The 23,126-nt window shown below is 43.5% G+C and overlaps 1 protein-coding gene across 1 annotated transcript; it reads left to right on the top strand.

Moving 5' to 3' along the window:
• The first annotated feature begins 1,333 nt into the window (after positions 1 to 1,333).
• Positions 1,334 to 16,172, top strand: LOC118309721 (ubiquinol-cytochrome-c reductase complex assembly factor 1). Its single transcript, XM_035632138.2, has 9 exons — positions 1,334 to 1,557; positions 3,101 to 3,208; positions 5,177 to 5,284; positions 7,418 to 7,490; positions 9,302 to 9,359; positions 10,258 to 10,366; positions 13,694 to 13,771; positions 14,539 to 14,652; positions 15,314 to 16,172. Exons 1-9 carry the CDS (start codon positions 1,483 to 1,485, stop codon positions 15,446 to 15,448), a joined length of 858 nt encoding a protein of 285 aa, XP_035488031.1. The 5' UTR covers positions 1,334 to 1,482; the 3' UTR covers positions 15,449 to 16,172.
• The last annotated feature ends 6,954 nt before the right edge of the window (positions 16,173 to 23,126 follow it).

The following is a 23,126-nucleotide window of genomic DNA, read 5'->3' as shown; positions in this document are numbered from 1 at the left end:
TGCGTCTCATAACTCACCGCTGAAGCATTATTCTAACTGTTCACGTTCGGCATCAATCTGACGGCGCTGATTTCATTTCCTCAGAATCAAACGTTCAGGTCTCGACCGGAGCAGAAAACTCAAGTTGACCTTTTAGTTTTCCCTTTTTTTCACGTCCTCTCACTTCATTTTCTCTGTCGCTCAACTTTACTGTCTCACACACTTTGACTCCACGTCTACACTGGCTTTTCTTTCATTCAATGCCGGTGAAGTTAAATGTAAGATAATTTGCAAAGGAGGGAAAGTGGGGGGATTAGAGGAACTCTGAATATAGTTATTATCTCTGGATGCCAGTCAGCTTTCTTCATGCATTTCTGTCATTCTTTAAACTACAAAAGAGCAAGATGGTGGCGCCTGTAGATATTTTAGCTTCATTTGAGGAAGTGCAGAGCTTCGTCCATCTTTATTTACAGTCATTGATCATCTTTATAGATCTTTGTTCTATCTTTATTGCAGTGTATGCTTCACGTAGATGGTTATTTGCTACCTTATTATTTATAAAACCTTTTCGTCAGAGATGGATGTTGAAGTTATTCTATCTGCTCTGATCTGTTCCTCTGGCTAAATGAAAAAAAATAATTTTAAGAGTTACGTGGACAGTTTTTCCCACTCGGCTGCTCATAATTATACAATATAAATTCTTAATCTAATGAAGTGTGATTTTATAAATTTTTTCTCATGCATATCATTTTGTTGAGCCCATTTATATCAGTGAGTGTGGAGTAAATTCGTTTAAAAGCACAACTCATGATCATACAGTTAAAGCAACAGTTCAGGAATTGAAAAACTGAACATTATGAGCTTCATGATGGGGCGATTTATTTCAGGACTAATAAAATAGGTGGTATTTGTTTTGAAGGGTAAACTGAGTGTTTTTTGATTTTACATCTGATAGCAAATGATAGTTTGTATAGTGAGTAAACTAAGAGAGTGAGTAGTTAAGCACAAACCATATTTATAAATCAGCTTTTGAAACAAGAGTCACAAGAAAAATTACCTATAAAAAGAACAGAGGAACAGCACATATTACACTGAAGTATAACAAATATGTGAGAAAATATTTATGAAACTATGCGCTTAATAGTTCCACTTGATATAATAATAATAATAATAGAGACGTTGTTCTTGGCTTTAAATAGTTTGAACAGCTCGGTGAAATGTTTTGGTTTTGAAACACAAACCTAAAAATAATAAGAAAATTAAAAATACCCAGGGTTAAATAACCCGCTCTCTTCCCCATGCGGACCGTTTCTCCGCCGAGGCCCTGGTTTCCGGCCGGACGGGACTGAGCGTCGGACAGATTCCGTTGACATTGCTGAGGGGGAGGAGGTGGAGGAGCACCGCTGTTACCAAAGCTTTTTTTTTTTTTTGACAGAAGGGAGCCACAGCAGGCTGGTGGTGGACCCGCTCCTCGACGCTGTGTTTCCGGACAACCGCGCAGTCATGTATCGGCGGCCGCTGCAGTCCGCCGTCCGGGGCCTGATGAACGGGGCAGCGTCCCGGGCCACACACCGCAAGGTAACAACGGTCACGGCTAACGATAGCTTAGCTTAGCTAAGCATAGCTAGCTAATGGGATTTTGAGCTAAGTTAACTAACGCTCGGTGAGCAAACTTTGGCAGCAGCAGGAGGAGGAGGAGGAGGATGAGCGAACCAAGGTTTACCGGTTTAATGTGAGCGTGTGCTTGAGTTTGGGATGTGAACAGAATAAAATAAAAAGATTAAAAACCCCACACCTGTTGGTTAACTCAGATGAAATACCTGTGAGCGTCGTCACCTGGTGTGTGCAGGTGAACGTCAACTGACCGCTAATCCTGGTGCAAGCAAACTGTCACAAGGCTTCGATGAAGTCCACGTGAACCCAGTTTTACTTCAAGTTCAAAAACAACCAGGAATCATGACGGAAAAAAAAAGAAGCTTTTTAATGGGTGACTTTTGCAAATCCATGTTATTATGGTTCAACCAAGCTCATTCCATTTGCTCTCCTCTCCCAGATTACGTATGGATCTCCTCCATTGGGAAATGACCCCCCCCCCCCCCCCCCCCCCCACCCTCTGGCAGAAAACTTGCTGGTCCAATCACAACCGATTATCTGATAATGGGCGGGGTTAATCCTGTGACACGGAGAGAGGCGACTTTTGTAAACAACCAAGGTTGCCGCTGGTGAACGGGCATCGGCGGCACCTGTACCAAAAGTACCCGAGATTTTCAAATTTCTCACACAAAAACGCTAGTTCACAGAAATTGTGGAGTCTGCGTCCGTTGGTAACACCTCTCACATCTGAAATCGAAAGTGAACCGAAAGGTCCCAGACTTATACGCATTTGAGTATTTGTTTGGCTACGGCAGGCTAAGGGTGCGATCGAATTGTCCGTCCTATCTACTATTCCTTGACCTCAGTGGAAAACGTCATGAGGTCAAGGAATAAGCTAAAGGAGGATTTTATAGGACTCGTAGGAAAAGCCGACAGTGACTCGACTTTCACTACATTAGGTCATCGTGCGACGGCAAGACAGATGCATCAAGGTCACGGCGTCGCACGATGACCTAATGTAGTGAAAGTCGTGTCGGATTCACTGAGCAGCGCTGTCGGCTTTTCCTACGAGTACTATGAAATCCTCCTTTAGATTATTCCTGTTATTGATGCGTCTGTCTTGGTCAAACCACAAATTTCTCAAAATGGACGGCAAAAACCCCAGCGGCTCCATCAGCATGTTTCAGTGTTTTACCACCGTGTGACATCAGATGTCAATGCTATGTGACGATAACTTACATGATGACGTGTCCCCCTTCTGGGTCATATTCATACTCAGCAGCATGAATAACATTAATATCGCAAAGACCGCGCCACATACAGGAGAAAGTGTTTTTCTTTTACCAAAAACTTTGGTACGTACTATTTAGTTCAGCAGTGTGTGAAACAGATTATTTCTCATTTGTCATCAGGACGACATTAAAACAGATTGTAACTCTTATTCGTTTTTTGGTAATTTCACTGTCATGTCCCCCTGCGTATATCATTGTCTCAACGCTCTCCTCTGTTTATCCTCCTGTCCGTCCAGGCGCTGGATCAAGAAGCCTGCTTGGCCCGAGCTTTAGTAGCTGGCCAACTGGCCAGAGTCTCCTCTCCCTGTTTACCGCCATGTCGGACTCTGCACATCACCACACAGGTAACATGACACGCACGCTCACATGTAGAGAAAGGTATTTAAAACCCACATGCAGGGCAAAAGATATGTATGTATGTATGTACGGCGGTGTGATATAAGTATTTAAAAGGATTCTGAGCTCTTACACAAAGTCTGTGTCACTAACTGAGTCTGTGGAGTTTACAAGAAAGTGACAGTCTAATGAAATACGCTGCTGAAAAGGAGGTGTCCTGCTGAGTTGACGAACAACATCGGTTCTTTGTTGCAAGTGATTATACATATATGAACATAGTTAAGGACGATATATAACATTTCTGTGAATAAATATGTCTAAATATCACACCATGTTCGGGCCAATACTTTATTTTTAATGCTGACTGCTGCATGTTAAACAGACTCTTCAGCTGGTTTGGTCGTTTTAATATTGGTTGAAAGTTCAGTAGTAAACGTGATCGCAGTGATTTCTAAAGCAGAGGTCGTGATGAAGGCTGCCTGAGGTCATGGTGGCTGTAATGAAATTGTCAAATCAACACGCAGCTCAGAATAGGTCAGTGTATTAACGTACTCAACAGCTGCACTCGGCCAGTAAAGGCCACGCTCCCCAGGTGTGTGTCGACACACTGTAGGGTGTGTGTGTGTGTGTGTGTGTGTGTGTGTGGTGTGTGGTGTGTGGATTCAATGAGGATTAAATACACAGAGAATATTAATATTGTTTGTCATCTCTGCCGGGGTTGTTTTCACTGGCCTTGTCTGTCTTCCCCATTTTTTTCTCGCTTTTTTATTTCACCATATCCTTCAGAAAAACACGACGTGTCTCTCATCTTTCTGTCCCACTCTGCCTTCGAATGGAACAACATGAGCTCGTGGTTATGATGCATGTGCTCGGTGTTCAAGTTATGAAGTGATGTAATGGCAACATGGATACTTCTATTGCCGTGACTGTCAGTGTTTAAAAGCCACAGATGCTAACAATTTAGCAAGCATTGCAGGCAGGTAACATAACACAGTAAATGCAAACACGCAATGACAGAGGGAAAATATGAGACTTTTGCAATATTGACATTTTCCTCGGATTTATTTACTCGGTTCCATTAAAAATTATCATTAATTTTGACAAAACCACTGACATCAAACACATCTGATGTTATTGATCGAAGGCTTGAGTAGAGATTATTGCTCACTATATTGTTTCAACGATTCCCATTTAGAGTCTGGACTGGTTGTATCTGTATTCATGACTCATCTGTCAGAATCGTGAACTGGTCCTGATCCCAAAGGTAAATTTGTGGGTGTGGCCTCACCACGACGGTTTAAAACTACGATGACACCACAAAAATAGTGAATCGGATAATACAGTACGTCGCCACTTACGTGTCGGCTGTAGTGAAGTCATGAGTCGGATGTGATGTCATTGCTGGATCTGTCAATGATTGGTTGCGACCAGGATGGACACGTGTCACCACAGCTGGAGAACAGCTGGTGAACTGGTGGCAGCAACTGTCCACCGGAAATCGTCTTATGTGACGACGCTGTGTTGCTTGTTGTGATGCACATGGACGACACGCTTGATATTAGTGTTGTGACATCATCAGAAGGCGCCCCCACACACAATGGAGCTATGAAACTCATACACACATGTTCACTTCAATTCTGGTTTTACTTTAACGTTTTGGTTGAAAACCGAATAATAAATCATATTTCTGGAGTATGTTTTGAGATCATAAATAAAAAGTCTACATTAACTTTCTTTTCAATAAAAAATGATCTGCAGTGGCCTCTGCCATTTCTGAGAATGTCAACTAATATGTCACAATTCTGTTAAAATAAGACAACCAGAGGATGGACTCCTCTTGTGATGACGGTTAGCCTGACCCCATGTGAAGGGGGTCAGGCTAACCGTCTCTTCTGACTTGCATTTCGTTTTGACACCCCTCCTCCTCCTCATCCTCCTTTATCATCACTAACCCACTGTTTTGTGTTTTTACACAGCTCTGCAATGTGAAGGAGACGCCCCAACACACAGAGGAAGAAGTCGGGGCCTTCACAAAGCTCATCGAGGCCATTGGCTTCACAGGACCGCTCAAATACAACAAATGGGTGAGTGATGGCGAGAAGGAGGAGGGGGTAAGGGAGTGAGGTGGTAAAATAACAACCTTGGTCGCACCAAAACGAACTTCGAAGGATGATCTGCACATCGGCATCATGATGTCAAGGCCTGCTCATGATGAGTGAGAGCAAACAAAGATAATAGTGGTAATAGTGGAGGGGTAGTTAGGTTTCAACAGTTATGGGCTTTGTACTGCTCTGTACTGAAATGAGTGTGGTGTAAAAAAGTTTAAATATACTTACACCTGTTGGTTGAGTACAAATATGTCAACAACACCCTGAAAGGAACAGGACAAGGCGGGAGGCGGCCATTTTTTAAAAGAAGGGGAAGAAACGGAGATATGGAAGATCAGGGACAGAGTTGAGACAGAGTCAGTCATTTAGAGAAAACATTTTAACTTACTTTTCAACCAGTCGTCCAATAAAAGGTCACTAGTAATTTCTAATGAATACAGCCGCAGCTGTTTGGGTTTTTGACTTTGCGAAGTGAAGGATGGTTACATGACTCCTGTGTGGGGGTGTGGGTGGTGGTGGTGGTGGTGAGAGGACAGAGGAGCGCCGACCTCCCAGCAGGGAGCTTAAATCACAGGCCGTCTGCCAGGAAAATTCCTCCCTGCATGTCAACACATACGCACTCAGACACAAACCAACAAATCGTCTCTAGCCTTTGAATATTTTCAGAGATTCAAACCGTGGAAACACTTAATACCAGAACAGGAAGTGAGTTACTAATCATTTTTACCTCCGCCAAAGTTGTGTGTTTTCACCACAGTTGATCAGTTTGTTTATTGGTTTGTTCCTTTGCTTGTCGGCAGTAGAGCCTGTATGATCTGAACTTTTGGCGGCCGATATTAGGGAGTAACAAAAACAACCAAATAAATAGAACTTGTATTAAGAAAAAAAACTATTCTGTAAAATAAAAGGTTTCATATCGGCATACACAGACTGATTCCTTGAAAGGTTCATATCGACCTTTATCATTGTCCAGCTCATATTTCTGTCAGAATCAAATCAGCAGGATTTCACAAAAACTCCTGAAAAGATTACCAGTAAACTTAGTGGAAAGATGGAACATTGGCCAAGAAGGAATCCGTAAAGTTTTGACGCGGATTCCAGACCAAGGGTGATCCAGGAATTATCTTTAATCACTTTCTCAATCATTGCGAGAGAACATTTTTTTTTTTTTTTTTTTACATTTTCCCCAGGGAATAATTCATGGGTCTTCATTTAAATAACAAAAGCATGTGGGTGAGATTTGATGCAGCTTGATTGAATATAAGGACTGGTGGGGTCCTGATGGAGGAATCAACTCTTCTGAGAGATGTTTGAGTTAACATCGGTACTATCGGTCAAAATTGTCTTACAAAATTTATCACTGATTCACTGACTATTGATTAATCCAATAACAATAAAAGAAAATCCTTAAAAAACGTCTTGCCTCCCCATCAACAAAAGTTGAATTAAATCACGATCGTACATTTAATGATGTTGTTGTTTTTCGGTAAACTCCATTTCATCACACTGCTGCAGCGAATGTTTTTCCTAGAACGGATGCATCATTAAAAACTAAACATTCACAGGCAGGGTTCTGGTTCTGTGGGAGGTTCTGGCTGAAGACCTGGAGGTGGCGTATGCGCACAGGAATGCGGGTTGTCGTCATGTCGGGCTCTGCACCAGGTTGGCAGAGTTTGGCGCGAGCAAGTTACACATCTCTGACCTCACGTCCAGTTTTTGTGCTCTGAGCTCTGTGTTGCCTTCTCCGTTCTTGTTTTCTTCACGCAGCAGGACACCGGCACGAACAGAAAACATCCTGCAACATGTTTTCTTTCTTTCTTCTTGTGTAAAAACTCTTTGAATTGTTTCCCTGTTCTTGCATGTTACCAGGACACCTCTACATTTGAATCCTGCTGCAGTGTCTGACAGTATTTTTTTTAAGCTCACTAGGTTCCAATGATACAAAATGGTTGAGTCAAATAATGTAAAATTGCAGGTGTATATATCCAAATACTTATATTGAACCTTGAAATGTCAGTGTATGAATAACAGGAGTCTAAATTACTTCAGTATTATCTATGATAGATGTTTACGATTTCACAAATATTCTTTTTTCTCTCGTCTTCACAGAAAATCAAGATTGCTGCCTTGCGTATGTACACGTGCTGTGTAGAGAGAATCAACTACGACGACTTCTTTGACAGTAAGTGTGGAGCAGCTCCAACTCTGCCAGGGCTGATCGGTGATTTAGTTTCCTCGTTACTCAGTTTGGTATCACACAATCGAGATGTAAACATCAGGTGTCATGAAACAAAGCATAGTCTTTAGTTAGTAATTATTAATAAAACACTGATATATCATTTTCATTTTAAAACGCATCACTGCTGCTACCTTTACGTCTGCCATCCTACACAACTCTGGAGTTTTCCAAAGCCTTAAAAAAAGGAAGTTTGGAAACTAACTTGGTCTCGTTTTAGATTTAAAATGCCGCACCTGCGTTGTTGAAAACTATGACGTTAGTAAAAGATGACGCAGTCGACAGTGTTCACTTCCTGATTGGTTCTGGTCAGTCACGACTCGACTACAAGCGGTGAAAGACAAAATGTGAAAGAAAAAACCCCAACTCATCTCACTTTTCATCATCAATGTTACACTTTCGTCGTATTTTCTGTAACTTAGCAACCAACTGCGGAGAAGACAATCTGCTTCCTGTTTACACCAGTACGCACATGCTCAGTGTGCATGAATGATCATGTGATATGCGTTTTCAGGTCTGTTAGTGTGGCCGGAGATCATACAAAGATGTATTAGTAAAGACGTAATCTCTCTGGCACATACCTACCTACATGCCTAGTATGGTTTGAGCTCCAACAACACTGGCTCATACATTACCCACATGCCACTGCAGAGTGGCCCTTTAAAGACACACTGCTGTTTTATGAAAGTAATAAAGTGAGGAATCTTTCAATCATTGATTCGATTGTCATCAGAAATATTGAGAGGCCGAACGTCCCTTCTTGTAGATTCATATCCACTGTATGAAAACAACTTTCAAATTAAGAGCGTGTTTTTAAGGAAGGAAAGTTTTTTCAGTCATACTACGTGCGCGCACACACACACGCACGCACGCACACACGCACACGCGCGCACGCACACGCGCGCGCACACGGCTCAGTATTAGTCCTGATCCAAACACTGAGCATTAAGGCGTTGGTATTCGTCCTGGTCCAACTGGAGCTGATGAGCGCCCAGGGACACCGCCACCTCCCGCCCGACACATTTATTTGACACTTTACTACCTGGCACACGGAGACCAACACACTAATATTACTCACACACACTTGGAGCCTGCTGCATCATCATCATCATCATCATACTGCATTTTAAAACCTGCTGCTGTGGCAAAGGCCAACTCACGTCTGTTCAGTCCATGCAGTGTATTCCTCACGGTGCAGTGACGTGGGGTTTGTTCACGTTTTCAATCTGAGAGTTGTGGAAAATATAGCTCTTTGAGAATCCCTGAGAGGCAAGTGAAAAATGTTTCGTTTTTTTTTGACAGAATCGTACTTTTTTCATCTGCGAGAGAAGGTGTTTCGTTTTTTTTGTATGCTGCCGAAGCCCTGAGAGGCAATAAAAACAATCCAATACTGTTGTAACACTCACGTTGGCCACAAGGCTGTATCGAACCCAAGTTTAAATAGGACAAAAAACATTTATGTTTACGTCAACATGTTTTTGATTTCTCCATGCACTCAAGACACAAGCTACACACACATATTGTGTGTTAGAATATTTTGTGCTTCTCAGGTATTTTCGTAGTTGTTTGTTGTTGAAATTAATTGATTTAGATATTTTCTTTATTGACTAAAAATGCTCATGACTCCAAAAGATGACATCTTCTGATCAGGGGCGATAATCAACTCTTGATTGGAAAACTTGAGCATCGCAGGTAAACGCTTGAGTGTCATGTAACCTCCTGTCATAACACTTGTGGACGTCTTGTGTTTGTTCCAGAGTGCTCCCTCTCCGACTCTCTCAACTCTTGGTTCTTGGTTGCACAGCTACATGTATGGTGAGTTACGCGTGCGCACACAAACACACACACACACACAGACTTAAATGCATAAATGAGCAAATGCTGATGAAGTTACTCTGACACTTTAACACTTCCTGTTCACGGTGACACCAAGTTTGTAGCATGTGCTGTGAAAACTACATATAAATGTGCTAATCAGCTTAATTAGGAGGAAACCAGATTTTCCTTTGAACACATTAACTCACGAACAATTCACAGTAGAAAATAAAATGCAGACACCACAAGTACCCAGGGACTCTGGGAGTGAGTAGAGGTGCAGAGGGACCTACAGCTCCCCCTACAGACGATGGACTGTCACTGCAAGGCAAAAAAAAGAAGTTTACTAAACAAATCAATAATAAAAAAAACTCTTCTAGAGTAAAGGGTTGACAGAAGCATAGTTGTCGGCCTAACGTCCACCCATTTAAAAAAAATATATCAATATTTGATTTGATTTTCAAACTTTCAGTGTATTTTCTGTGTAGCCACTCGGGTGTGTGAATGCTGAACGGGACATAGATGTAGACGTTAGGGCGTGAACTGAAAGGATCGAGGATTTCAGTGGTTGTAAAAGTGGGTAAGATATGACGCAAAAATAATCTGTGATTTCTTCAAAGGCATTTATATGTTCTATAACTGGCATGAAATATTGGTGGTCATTCAAATTAATAGTGAAATCACGAGTCGGCGACATTTAATACTACACGTTCCCTATAGGCAGTAGAAGATCTGATTAGATGTTTCTTTGCCTTTTAGCGAGACAGAACCTGTGTTAGAATCCTACATGACAAAACGACTGGTGTTGCCCTCTTGTCATGGAGGTCACTGCAGAAACGGGTTCAAATCCCAGCGCCGTGTGTTCCCCCAAATTTGATTGGACTCTGTCCTCTGTCAGGATGTGCTTGGTGAGGATGCGTCAGGAGGGCAGAGCGGGCAAGTACATGTGCCGTTACATCGTGCACTCCATGTGGGAGGATGTCGAGCAGCGGAGCAAAATCATGGGGGTAAGTTCTGTGTGTGTTTGTGTGTGTTCTTACACAGCTAAATGGTCATCACCAGGTCAGTCAGTGGGGATAAATCTATTTTATTGTTTCCGTTCTGGAATCGACATCTAAAACAAAACATGTTGAAGATAACCAGTCACACATTGATGACTATTGTGTTGCTGTATTATTAATGTTGTCCTCATGTTTGTCAGAATTATATCACAGATGGTCTTTTTGGTCGCTGCGTTAGTGAGTAACTTAATATTCTCTCCTTTATTAGTTGCAGCTCACTTTTCTCCCGAGCAGCAGTGACATGACACAACCAGCGTCCAAACTGGTTCTTGACTAAATGTCATTCTGTTAAATAAATATTCATTATTTCATGAACATTTCCGTCTTGCGCTGATGCAACCGGCGCATTAAGTTTTATCCGTGCCACTGCATGCTACATGCGATGCAGGTTTTGTTTATTTAAAGTTTTTCACATCAGCATAATTTGCGCCAGCAGTTCTCCCGCAGCGAGCGCAGCCGGGTCCCCGGGGAGTCGGCCTGGCTGCGGTCGCTGTGTCCACAGAGTCGTGCCTCTATTCTCTGTCAGTGGAGCAGCTCCAGGAAGTGTCGCTCGTTGACATCACAGACTTAAATCTTGGCTTTGACCACATGGAGCTTTCACAAATGGTTTCTCAAGCTCACATTATACTGGAATGAACTCTCAGGGTTCATACGGGCAGAACGTGCTTTTTGTGTTTGACTTTTAAAAAAAAATATATGATAAACTTGGACTGAGAGAAAAGCAAAGATTAAAACGCTTAGAAATGTAGAATGAAAACCAGGATGTCACTCAGTAGAGCACAGACCTTCGCCAAGGCCGAACAGTCTCCTCATGGAACCACATTTATATCCACTACATCCAGATTTTTATTTACCAAATCTCACACACTCATAGATATCAGTCATTAAATAATACTGGATTGATTTATTTTTCATCAATATCCATGGATAAATCCCTGGGGGATCTGTAAATGTCTCAAAATGTCCCCAAAAAACTGTTTGGGGGGTTAGGATTTGGTTTAACAAATCACGTTAAGTGTCATCCACAATCTTTTTAAGCAGGAGCCCGCAGGAATTAGGAATGAGGTGAATAGGGAAAGTGACCTTAAATGACTTCTGTTTGTCTGTTCTACATAAAATGGTGAAAAATGTTTTGTTTTGTCCACACACCAAATATATTTAGTTTACTGTCACAGAGGAGCGAAGAAAACAGAACATATTCACATTCAAGAAGCTGAAATATAGAATCGTGATTTTTTTTTTCCAGAAAAATTACTTGAACCAATTAATCGATTATCAAAGTAGTTGGTGATTAATTTAGAAGTCGATTACTAATCGATTAACTGTTGCAGCTCTAGTTTGATGAGGTGACTTTAATCCGTCGACAGACCTCCTACCCCTCAGTTGGTGCTCGACAGGTGTTCAGTTCTCAGCCGGGTGGCAGGTGAACACATGAATAACCTCGTGGATGTTGTTGGTGATGTTAATAACTAAGCAGGACGGTTGAACCTGGACTCAGGGTTCAATGGAAGTTTTAGTGTGAGGCCCCTTTTTACTTTGAGCTAATTTAGCCTTGTGTGACAGAAAGAGGTCAGAGATGAGAAATTACAGCGCAGTGTGTGAGGTCACGCTCGGTGTGTGTGCACGCATGCATTGGGCCGAGCACGGGGGGGAAAACCTGTGCGTGTGCCTGTGTGCGTGTGTGCGCGCGCGTGTGTTTTCACAGCTGCACATGTGAACTTTTGTCAGTGTACGTACACTCGCTTTTGTCCTCATGTGCTGGCACCAGCTCTCTCGGAGCTTTAGAATTCGGATCTTACTCGGTTTGACCCCCGACGCAAACCTCAACTCTAAATCTGATGTCTTCATGGAAAGCGAACAACACACTTTAACTTGACAAACACTCCAGTTCTGACTTTCTATTGACACAGTCTACATGATAGAGGTAAAACCTGCACAGCGCCACCAGCTCCGACTCTCACGTCTGTGAAGTGGGAGAGTGAACTTGGTCCATTACATAATTTACTGGGACCTTTAAGAAGCCCCGCCCCTCCAATGTTAGCAGACGGGACATGGAGCACGTAGCAAGTAGACATTAAATAAATGTTTTCAAAGATGTTTTCTGTCATTTTAGGTAGTTATTAGAGCCCGACCGATATGTTGTTGGGTGATATGAGCCTTTCACAGACTTCTTTTATTGTACAGAATAACCAGTGCAGAAAAAAAATTGCATTTATGTTTATATTTAACGTAAAATAATTTAAGTTTATTTTTCTAATTCAAGTTCTATATGTTTGGTTGTATTTGTGTTTATTTTTCATGTATGGTTATTTACGATAAAGATTATGGTTAAACTAATATATCAAACTGTGTGTGTGTGTGTGTGTGTGTGTGTGTGTGTGTGTGTGTGTGTGTGTGTGTGTGTGTGTGTGTGTGTGTGTGTGTGTGTGTGTGTGTGTGTGTGTGTGTGTGTGTGTGTGTGTGTGTGTGTGTGTGTGTGTGTGTGTGTGTGTGTGTGTGTGTTTACTGAAGAACCAGGCGCGCGCACACAGCTCTGCAGCAGCTCGTGTGTTTTCACAGTCTGCACCAGTGATTGCAGCCGCTCTTAGGTTTCATGCTGCTCGCGGTCGGGAGCAGTAAAAACATTTTCTCCGGGTTCATAATCACTGCAGCGACCGACCAGCTGAAACCAAACCAGCCCAACTCCCGCTGGACTGCCTCAGCCACTTCACATTCATCCTGAGGAAGATCATTTGATTCATCTGTCGTGTGAATACATGACTTTTACACTCAGGATTTTAACCCTCTGAAAACAGAGCTCCTGGCGTGTCGTTTGCATGATCTTGTTCAAATAAATCTACAATTAAAAACCTTAATAGATGGAACATTTATTCAGCAGAAAATCACGTTTTGCATTCATAATGATGTTTTATGTTTTACGGTGTCTGATATGTTGATAACAAACAATGGCAGGAGAGAGAAAAACTAAAATATGTACATAGTTACATTACACTTAAAAAGTGTTGTCTCAGTACAACCTGTACCTGTAGAGTCCAACGCTCTACATCCACACAAATACGTCTTTTTCTCTTTGTTTTAAACTGAGGCTTTCAAAAACGCTGCCTGCCCAGTTTTAGTCGGGGAAACACCGGGGATGTGTTTTTAGACTGGACGCCCACGTTCTCCTCCTGATCGGGTCTCATCAATCACAACGCAGTCCTTCTGCTATTGCATGTTTGTGTGTCCCCCCCCCCCCCTTAACCTCCTGGTCTTCTCTCTCTTTTTCTCTCATAGATCGATGCCATACATAGAAAGGAAGCAATGAAAGCGATGACGGAGACTTTCTATGCTGCAATATTTGGATATGATGAGGTGAGATTTTCATACACACACACACACACACACACACACACACACACACAATTCAAATAAGGTGGACTTGGATCTCGTCCAGTGTTTGTATTTGACACTTTTGTCTGGATCCAGGAGGTAAAGATAGAAGGACACACTGTCCCTCATACGTGTTCTTAATTTACATGTTTCTCTGCTGTCGTCGTGAGTCGGTATAAAACACATGATTTAATCAGTGGCTCATAAATGCGACACGTTAACCAGGAGTCATTCCAGCGCTGCCGCTCACACCACTATTTTACGACCATGACGTCATCTGACAAAATCAACACAGAGTCAAGTGAATGCCAACAAGCCGCACCGTGCGATTGACCACAGTGACATTTAAAATAAGTGAAGAGGGGGACGTAGTTGGCGCTCGGCCCCCAGACCCTCGCCGGGTACATCAATCATCGTTTAGCAAAAGTTTGGAAGTCAGACAACAGAGAGAGAAGAGTGTGCCCACCTTTAGTTACCCCGTAGGACTTTCAGATAGGTGACATCATACTGTAATAAAAATGAGTACGTTCATTTGGCCACATTTAAATGAACTGCATATCTGTGTGTGTGTGTGTGTGTGTGTGTGTGTGTGTGTGTGTGTGTGTGTGTGTGTGTGTGTGTGTGTGTGTGTGTGTGTGTGTGTGTGTGTGTGTGTGTGTGTGTGTGTGTGTGTGTGTGTGTGTGTGTGTGTGTGTGTGTGTGTGTGTGTGTGTGTGTGTGTGTGTGTGTGCGTGCGTGCGCGCGTGCAGGGAATCCTGTCCGACGACTGTGTGCTGGCTGCAGCTCTGTGGAGAAACCTGTTCAATCGTGAGTGTGAAGATCCCGAACAGCTGGAGCTCATGGTGGAGTACGTCCGCAAACAGGTGAGTTTACGTGTTCAGCGCCAACGCGTTTAGGTTCAGTGGTCACGTGTGTGAAGTGCAACCGCTTCCTCTACAAACATGTGATCTATTTCCAGTGGTTAGAGACTTTCTTTAAACCATCACCAAACTAAAACAAAAATCACTTTCCTGACGTTTTCCCCCCACCTGCCCCTCCCACTGCTGTTGCCGAATGAGTTCTGTAATAAAAAAAACAACACATTAAAATGAACTTTTATGACAAAAGAATTAGAATAAATAAATGAAAATGCAATGGATCGGTCAGGACCTGAAACAAAATACAGTCAGTCATTTCAGAAACAAGATCGGGGCTTTCAGGTTCTGAGAAGCGTGTAAAAACCTATAAGTAGTTATTTCTATTGACTCATGATAACCACATTCATGATGTCCTAACTTTCTTAAACAGTTTTATGCATTGTTTATTTCATAAAATGAAAGTTTTCATATTGGTAAGCATAAACGCAGATACCGATGTTTGTGAAAGACTCATATCTTCTGATATTAGCTGATAAATCGGTGGGGCCTTAGAAGCAGTGCCCCCTCAGGCAGCTTCAGTGAACTGCAGCCGTTGTTTCACTTCAAGCTGTGACGTCACAGTACTTGTACACGTAACGCAGTATTGTTCCACTGCTCCTGTGCACAGATGCAGTTCATCGACGCTCTGGACGGGGAGGACCTGCTGCTGACCGGCGAGGTGAAGTGGCGCCCCCTGGTGGAGGAGAACGCACAGAGCATCCTGAAGGTGGCCAGGCCCACGTACAACGACGCCGGACTGTGAGGCGAAGAGACGGACGGACTTCCTGGTTCCCCCTCCGACGACCTCTTCTCTCCCGCCTGCTCTCATGTGTTGATTTCCTTTTCCCGCCTGTTTCACCCTCCATCTTGTTTGTTCCCTGTCGTCACATAACGTGTCCCGCCCCCCTCCTCTCTCCTGTCCCGCAAGGTGGGATTTTAAATGTTACACTACGTCGTCTGCCGTTGTAGCTTTATCGTCCTCTCCTTTATTTTTTCTCCTCTTGAATTCACAAAATTCAACCCGTGTCTTCTCCTCCTCCTTTTCGTTCCTCCTCTCCTGAACGACTTGTCCAATTAGAAGTCTGATTCAGGAGGAGCAGCATAAACAAAGTAGTCAGCTGGAAACATCACCATCACCATCGTCGTCCCGCACTTCAAACTGAGAGAGAACAAGATGCTCTGTATTTATAGTTTTCTTTTTTTCATGAATTCCAGTCGCACTGTATTTATGAAGTATTTTTCTGTACCTCCATGTTTACACCTTCCTCCTGCGGAGGTGTCGAGCAGGGACTTCTGCCACTGCTCCTTCACTGTGCGTCAAATACAGTTTCAGGCTAAATAGGTGACGTTAGGGGATTTTTCAGTCTGACTCTGACGATGCTCTCAGACCTGAGTAGGAAGCTGAGCCCTCAAACACTCGGACTTCATCATGTATGTTTTTGTTTTGTTTGTTTTTAAAAGGTGAAATAATAAAAATGTTCTCTGGATGTAAGAGTCATGTGTGTATCTTGACTAAATTGTGAAAACGTTTAACAGGATGACGCCGATACATTCGCTGTGACTTCTTCTTCCTGGGAATATCCTCCTCATCTCTGACTTCCCGCCCAGATTAAACCTCCAGAAATCCACTTAAAAGATCCATAAATGAAAAAATAGATGCAGAGATTCTTTCAGAATCATCATGCTTTGAAGTTTTCTTCAGTGTCGCAGTGATCTGGAGACAGTCGCGCGTTCGTCCACTGGTTCACTACAAACAGCAGCTGATTAAGCAACTTGTAATAAGGACAATTTGATTAAATGTGAGCAAAAACAGACAAAATACAATCTGGCCTCAGACACTCAATGACTTTTTTTGTGTGGTGTAACAATGTCACACTAGGCTGTTTTTAAAATTGATAAAACTCGGGATTCACTTTAAAGCACAAAAAACAGCTTTCGACTGAATCTGAGGCGCTTGGTCAAAATCGTCCTTCCTCCTCCAATCGGGTCCAAGTGCAACTTAAAAGAATTGCGTTTTAAGCATGTTGATTTCTACAGAGATTTTTATATTTACCTCCACCACCAAGGGTTTTGTTTTTGAATCGGCAGGATTATGATATTCAGTAAATTTGAAAGGGTGCATCTGGACAAAGGGGCAGATCCTGAATTTGTTTTTAAATGTCTTGAATATTGTGATATAGGAAGTTTTCACTGATTTCCCCGCGAATAAATTCATGAATCTTCATGGGGGAAAAAGTTATACATTTAGTGGACTAATATCTAGGAGTGTGTGAGATTTGGTGCAGCTTGAATGAATTTGAGGACTGTTGGGCCTTGGAGGAGGTTTGAGCTCCACTGAGTGATGTTCTACTGGTTTATGGTTTTTCTCCCGTGAGTCAAATTCTGCCTTGACTAAAGGAGACAAACTCAAAGTCTGAAATCACGCGCCGTTCGTATTCCACTGTATTATATGAAAAGAAATCAATGTTCATCTACTGTACCTGCTGAGTGTTTCAGACTCTGCATGTGACCTGCAGGTGGCGCCACACTCCACTTTATAACACTGATCCTGATGAAGCCTCTTTAAGATTCATCTATATATATATATATATATATATATATACACACCTGGAGAAGTAAGTACTTTCAATTTAAGTTATTCAACACTTTTCACAGATAAGTCACAAACTGCTAGTTAAAAACTGTTGGAAAAACATTAAGCGCGCACACAGGAGGACAACACAAGTGCATAAAAGAGCCGGTTTAAACAGGTTTGTCTTCAAACCTCGGAGGTGTTGAGTGTTTCACAACCGTATCATAACTTTGGTTGGATACTTTCATCTGTGCAGATCGTGGAGCCGCGGTATCGAGGTCCCGCCCACACGGCCCGTATTTATATTTGAAATAACTAATAAAAACAAAAACCAAACTGATCAGAGTCACTTGAACATACATCAGGGTGATAAGAACTTCTTAAAATGACTAAGCCATGTTTGGAAACAATTATTTAACGTCTACATTTCTTTTGTCTGGTCCATGTCCCCTCTGCTGACATGGAGGGGGGCGGGGTTTATGACCTGTACTGCAGTCAGCCACCAGGGGGCGATCCAGGTGATTTGGCTTCACTGTTTTCCCTCATAGACTGCACATACTAATGGAAATCACCGAGACGACGTGTGAGAGAAGTGTTCCGATGGCCTCCGCCACCTTCACACTGTTGGTGTGAGAGTGTGGAAGCAGGCGAACAGAGACACAGATGAACTGACGGGACGGGAAGTGACACAGTCTCGGGACACAAAGTGTTAACTTCCATTCACACTGACTGTATTTCTGTGGTTCTGATGTTCTCACAGTCTCTGGTGTCTCGGCCACTTTCACTCGAACCCTTTTTATTTTTTATTTTCTGCTCTGCGAAGATGTTTAACAAACTATTGTGTCCAATCATCAGGAAACCAGTTTTTCCCAAAGCGACCGTGCTGCTTTTCCCATTGTGTGTGTGTGTGTGTGTGTGTGTGTGTGTATGTGTGTGTGTGTGTGTGTGTGTGTGTGTCCACAGGTTCTGCTCGGTGTTGATCTGATAACCCCACAGCTCTTCCGGCCTCTGCACAGATCAGGTTTAATCCCATCGAGAATAACCACTAATGTGTGTGAGCACATGCACAACATGCAGCGACAAGCCGAGGTACTAAGTCAGCACACACAGGCACACACACACACACACACACACACACACACACACACAGACACGTGAACATGAAAGATATCACTTGATGGATTTTTTTTCTTAATGATTTAATGACTTAATGACTCAATTGTTTTTTTTTTAATGATTCTCACATGAAAGAAATCGAACTTTCAGTCAAAACCACCACAGAATTGATCAAAAGCATCTGAAGAGTCTGAAGGAAACATCAGTTCCCCGAGTCGGCGGCCATGTTTGCGGCTCTGCGAGGCGCGTCTTTGTTCAGCACCGAACATCCACACAGACAAACACACACAGTGAAAGTGGCTGATGACAAAAAACAGTTTCCAGGGGAGCGTCGGCGGCAATGATGTCACGACTCCGAGCGGCCGACTTCAGGAAGTTCAAAATGACAAAGCACGGAGTGACGAGCGCGTCCCAGACGCCAGCCGGCAACACTTCTGCTGCGGTCCGAGCTACTCGCAGCACGTCCGTCCATTTGCTCGTGTTGTAAACAGACACTGAGCTCTCAGGGCCACCGTAGTGTCGTCTTTGCGTTCGTCTTCCTTGTCAGAATGCGGAGCGCCGACATGTCCCTGAACGTACATCACGCCGGCGGCAGCTAGCGCGGCCTGACGGGACATTCAAATCCGCTCAGTTTGCGGTGGAGCTAAAGCCGTCTGTCCCGGCGGGGGACGTCTCCTGTGTCAAGGGCCTGAACTGGGTCATTTGCAGGTCTCATTATCGCGGAGGAGATCCCGGGTGACAGAGTCGGTTTCTGACATCTGGGCCCCAAGGACGTAACCTGGGTCACCGCCGACTGGGTCAGTCCACACGTCGCAATGGACATAACGTGATTAATGACGCGATTCCACGTGAAACGATTTGAGCAACGTGATTTACTTTAATCAGCATGCAGCGTGGCTGCAGGGGTTTGCGGTGTTTGTGGGTTTTTTGCATGAAGCATGCACATTTTTCAGATTTTTAATAGTTGAAAACAAGTCGGCGCTGTCGCCTCACAGCAAGAAGGTTGTGGGTTTGAACCAACCGGGGCCTTTCTGTGTGGAGTTTGCATGTTCTCCCCGTGTGTGCGTGGGTTCTCTCCGGGTTCTCCGGCTTCCTCCCACAGTCCAGAGACATGCAGAATGGGGTCAGGTTCATCGGAGACTCTAGATTGACCGTAGGTGTGAATGTGAGAGTGAGTGTTGTCTGTCTCTGTATGTGGCCCTGTGATAGGCTGGAGACCTGTCCAGGGTGAACCCCGCCTCTCGCCCCATGTCAGCTGGGATTGGCTCCAGCCCTCTGTGACCCCCAAAGTATAAAGCAGTATAGATAATGGATGGATGGTTTAAAACAGATCTTAATAAATCACTCTTTTTATCCGTGCAGCTAAGACAAGTACCGGATGAATTCTCTTCTCAAACAAACACAAAAAATCTGTGATTTCCATTTTTTTTTTTGTCCCCTTAATGCTGTTTAATCACAAAACTGGAATCTCACTTAGTCGAGCTCAAATCTCACACACTCATGGATATCAGCCCCCATGCCTGATCTTTCTCCCCCCGTTCACATCCACTAATCATTCCCTGGAAAATCTGTGAAAATGTTAATAATCTCACAATGTGAAAGAGACTCTGTCCGGCTCCAGGCCAAATTTGTTTTTATGGCTTCTGTTTTTGGTCCGTGTCCCGTCCTTCCATTGCGTTCACTGGAAATCTGTTTTTGCGTGAATCCTGCTGACAAACACTCCAACCAACAAACGAGCGAACAGGGGTGAAAACATTGGTAATTAATAATGTAAGACCTGCAACGGTGTCCAAAAACACCTGAATCTTTTCCAACAGTGACGTCCGCGTGCAAGAGACAATTAAAGTCAACGTCCCGCTGCCAAACGACATCATGAAAATATTATGTGGCTGTGTTTTTATTTGACACACCTGCAGCGTTTATTTACAGTGTAATAACTGGTTTAATATTCTCATCATACTCAGCTGCTGGCACGTTTCTTTTCCACAGAGTTCTCTGCTCAGTTTGTGGAAATGAAACTTGGGCGGGGGGGGGGGGTTGTTCTCTGGGAGTCGAGTTATTACTTCAGTTTCCCTCTCATGCGTCATTTGTGAAAGAAAAAAAATCCTCTTCTGTCCCAGTCTGGCCTCCGTCCTGCGTCCAGACGAGCATGTTCGTCTGTTATCAGGACCATTCTCTGTCCACGCTAACTCACCTGACCCTGCAGGTCCACCCTGCAGTTGGTTGCCTAGTTACAGGAAATACTCCCAACGATGATCAGCAATGGTTAAAAAAAAAAAAGGAGGCAAGAGCAGGGATTTCTTCCCCGGGTGCGACGACCAGGTTGACTTTATCAGAGTTTACTTCTGATTTGGGGCTAAAGAAGTTGAAACAAAGATTGTGCGACAACATATCCGTGCGGACGGAGCGTGAGGCTCGCATCAGGACCAGAAGCTGTTGCTGGCAAAGTGGCTGAGGAGATTTTGAACTACTCACATTAAAGGCCAGGATTTCAGCCTGTCACGTGTGAAACCTCAGATATGTGTTTGTATGGACCGTTGACCATCTCACTGCTCTGTGATGATGCCAATCCAGGCCATTGTTTTACTATTATTCACTCCCCACAAAATGGTGGCACGGAACTCATGAGTTCAATGAGGCCCTGTCGCTGTGTCGCTGTGTCACTGCAGCTTTTATTCCAAAAGTCAAACTCCACTGCTGAGTGTGCAACGGCTCCTTCGTGGGCTTTTATTTTAATTTCAACCTTTTACTTTGGCCCCGTCTTTTGTCCGAGAGGACAAACGGCTCTTCTGACGGCGGTGGAGCGTTGTCACATTCTTGCGGTCCGAGCCGTGGCCGTCATCAGTGGCGTTCTGTTCTGCTCCAAGAAGCTCAACTTCACATGGAAGATGCTTCACCGCCCTTTGCGACGGTAACGTGAGAAGACGGACGTCACCCTCATGTCTGTACAGTTAATAGCTACAGCCAGCAGCGGCTTAGCTTAGCTTAGCTTCGTTTAGCTTAGCTTAGCACGGGAACAGGGAAGCAGCAAAAATAAGTCCAACGAACATTATATATTTGATATATCAGAAGGAGAAAAATTGAAGTATGATAAAGTCTGGTTTGACAGTGGTTTATGTGAGAGAGATTGGTCCTTTCTTTATGCTGAGCTAAGCTAAACAGCTTCTAGCTAACTTTAGCTAATCTTTTGTACTTATCTCCACATCTTTTTGATGGATTGGCACCAAATTAGGTCGATGTGTTGATTATTTTCAGTCCATGAATCCTGGCAACTTCGATGATCCTCAGACTTTTCATGTGGTGCCATCATCCGGTGAAATGCTTTTGTTTTTTAAACCAAATACCTGCAAAACTAATGACTTTCCCAGCCAACAACAGAACTTCCCAGCATTGGCATTGGGAAAAAATATTGACATGCTAACGTTAGCATGGCTACGTCAAGTTTGACTGTAAATAAAGATGGACGACGTGACAGCTCTCAAAAGTGAAGCCAAATCATGCGGATCGCCCCCTGGTGGCGGGCTTTAGTTTAGTGGTCATAAACCCCGCCCCCTCCATGTCAGCAGATGGGACTTGGACCTGAGACGTTATTCACAGCTGAGACGGACTCGTGATTGGTTGCGCAGATGTATGGTCGGGACTTTGATACCACGGCTCCACAACTGCAGACTCTTGCTCCAAATTATGTCACCGGTGCAAGATGGTGGCGCCTGAATCCAAGATATTTCGCCCTTCATTTTTGTTCAAGCGCCACTGCTGCATAAATCACGTCTCTTTCTCAGAGCAGTTGAGCAGGTGGGGAAGAAATCTATTGTGCCAAAGGCTTTAATTTCCGACAAAGAACCCCGACACACGCTGGTGTTGTTTCTTCCGCAGCTTGTGAAAGTTACACCCCTCAATCCTCGTGTGACAACCATCAACACTGTGAAGGAAATGTGCCGCGCATGTGTTTGGATGGTAAAGTCGTAAAGCAACATATGAAGCCTCGCTGATTTCAGAATAAGTGAACACTGTGGGCGTCAATGACTCCCCCCTGCTGCAACACTGCCAGGCAATAACTGTCAATAAGACTTTGTCCTAAGACTATAATTCCCATGAATAAATAAGAGATAAATAATGTTCATTACTGCCCACTGAAAACCCCTGGTGGTCAACAACAGGAAGTCAGATCTGTGGCGTCTGTTGACAGGTCGAAAAGAAAAACAGCGTGGGGACCAGAGGACTGACGGTCCTAAATCTAACTCATTCTACCAGAGGAACTGATTAAAACCAACTCTTTTGCAGATGGAGTTAGGTAACAAAGTAGGAAGCTATACTCCCCTCATCACACTCCATTCCTCTCAGCATATCTGGACAATGTCTCGTGCTCCGCTCGCTGTGTGTCCTGTAGAAGTGTTGGGACTAACAGTCAGAAGGAAAATGAGCCACGACTGATTATCACTATCGACTGTAAATAAAGATGGACGACATGAGAGCTCCCAAAAGGGAAGCCAAATCCTCAGGATCGCCCCCTGGTGGCTGGCTGCAGTGTAGGTCATAAACCCCGCCCCCTCCGTGTTAGCAGATGGGACATGGACCAAAATAAACAAATATCAAAGTAGACGTTAAATAAACATTTCCAAAGATGGTTTCTGTCATTTTAGGTAGATCTCACTGATGTTTGTTCAAGTGTTCGTGTTTCTGATTCTGAATGACGTCAAAAGCAGAAGATGACAGCGCTCATATCTATATATATATATATCTATATATATCT

The sequence above is a fragment of the Scophthalmus maximus genome, chromosome 6, assembly GCF_022379125.1.
Source record: "Scophthalmus maximus strain ysfricsl-2021 chromosome 6, ASM2237912v1, whole genome shotgun sequence".
NCBI lineage: Eukaryota > Metazoa > Chordata > Actinopteri > Pleuronectiformes > Scophthalmidae > Scophthalmus > Scophthalmus maximus.
This window is presented reverse-complemented; position numbering and strand designations above follow the sequence as displayed.

Coding starts and splice junctions, on each gene's coding strand:
- LOC118309721 (XM_035632138.2), top strand. CDS start 1,483: ATGTATCGGCGGCCGCTGCAGTCCGCCGTCCGGGGCCTGATGAACGGG. Junction 3,209..5,176: donor CTCTGCACATCACCACACAG/GTAACATGACAC, acceptor GTTTTTACACAG/CTCTGCAATGTGAAGGAGAC. Junction 10,367..13,693: donor AGCGGAGCAAAATCATGGGG/GTAAGTTCTGTG, acceptor TTTCTCTCATAG/ATCGATGCCATACATAGAAA.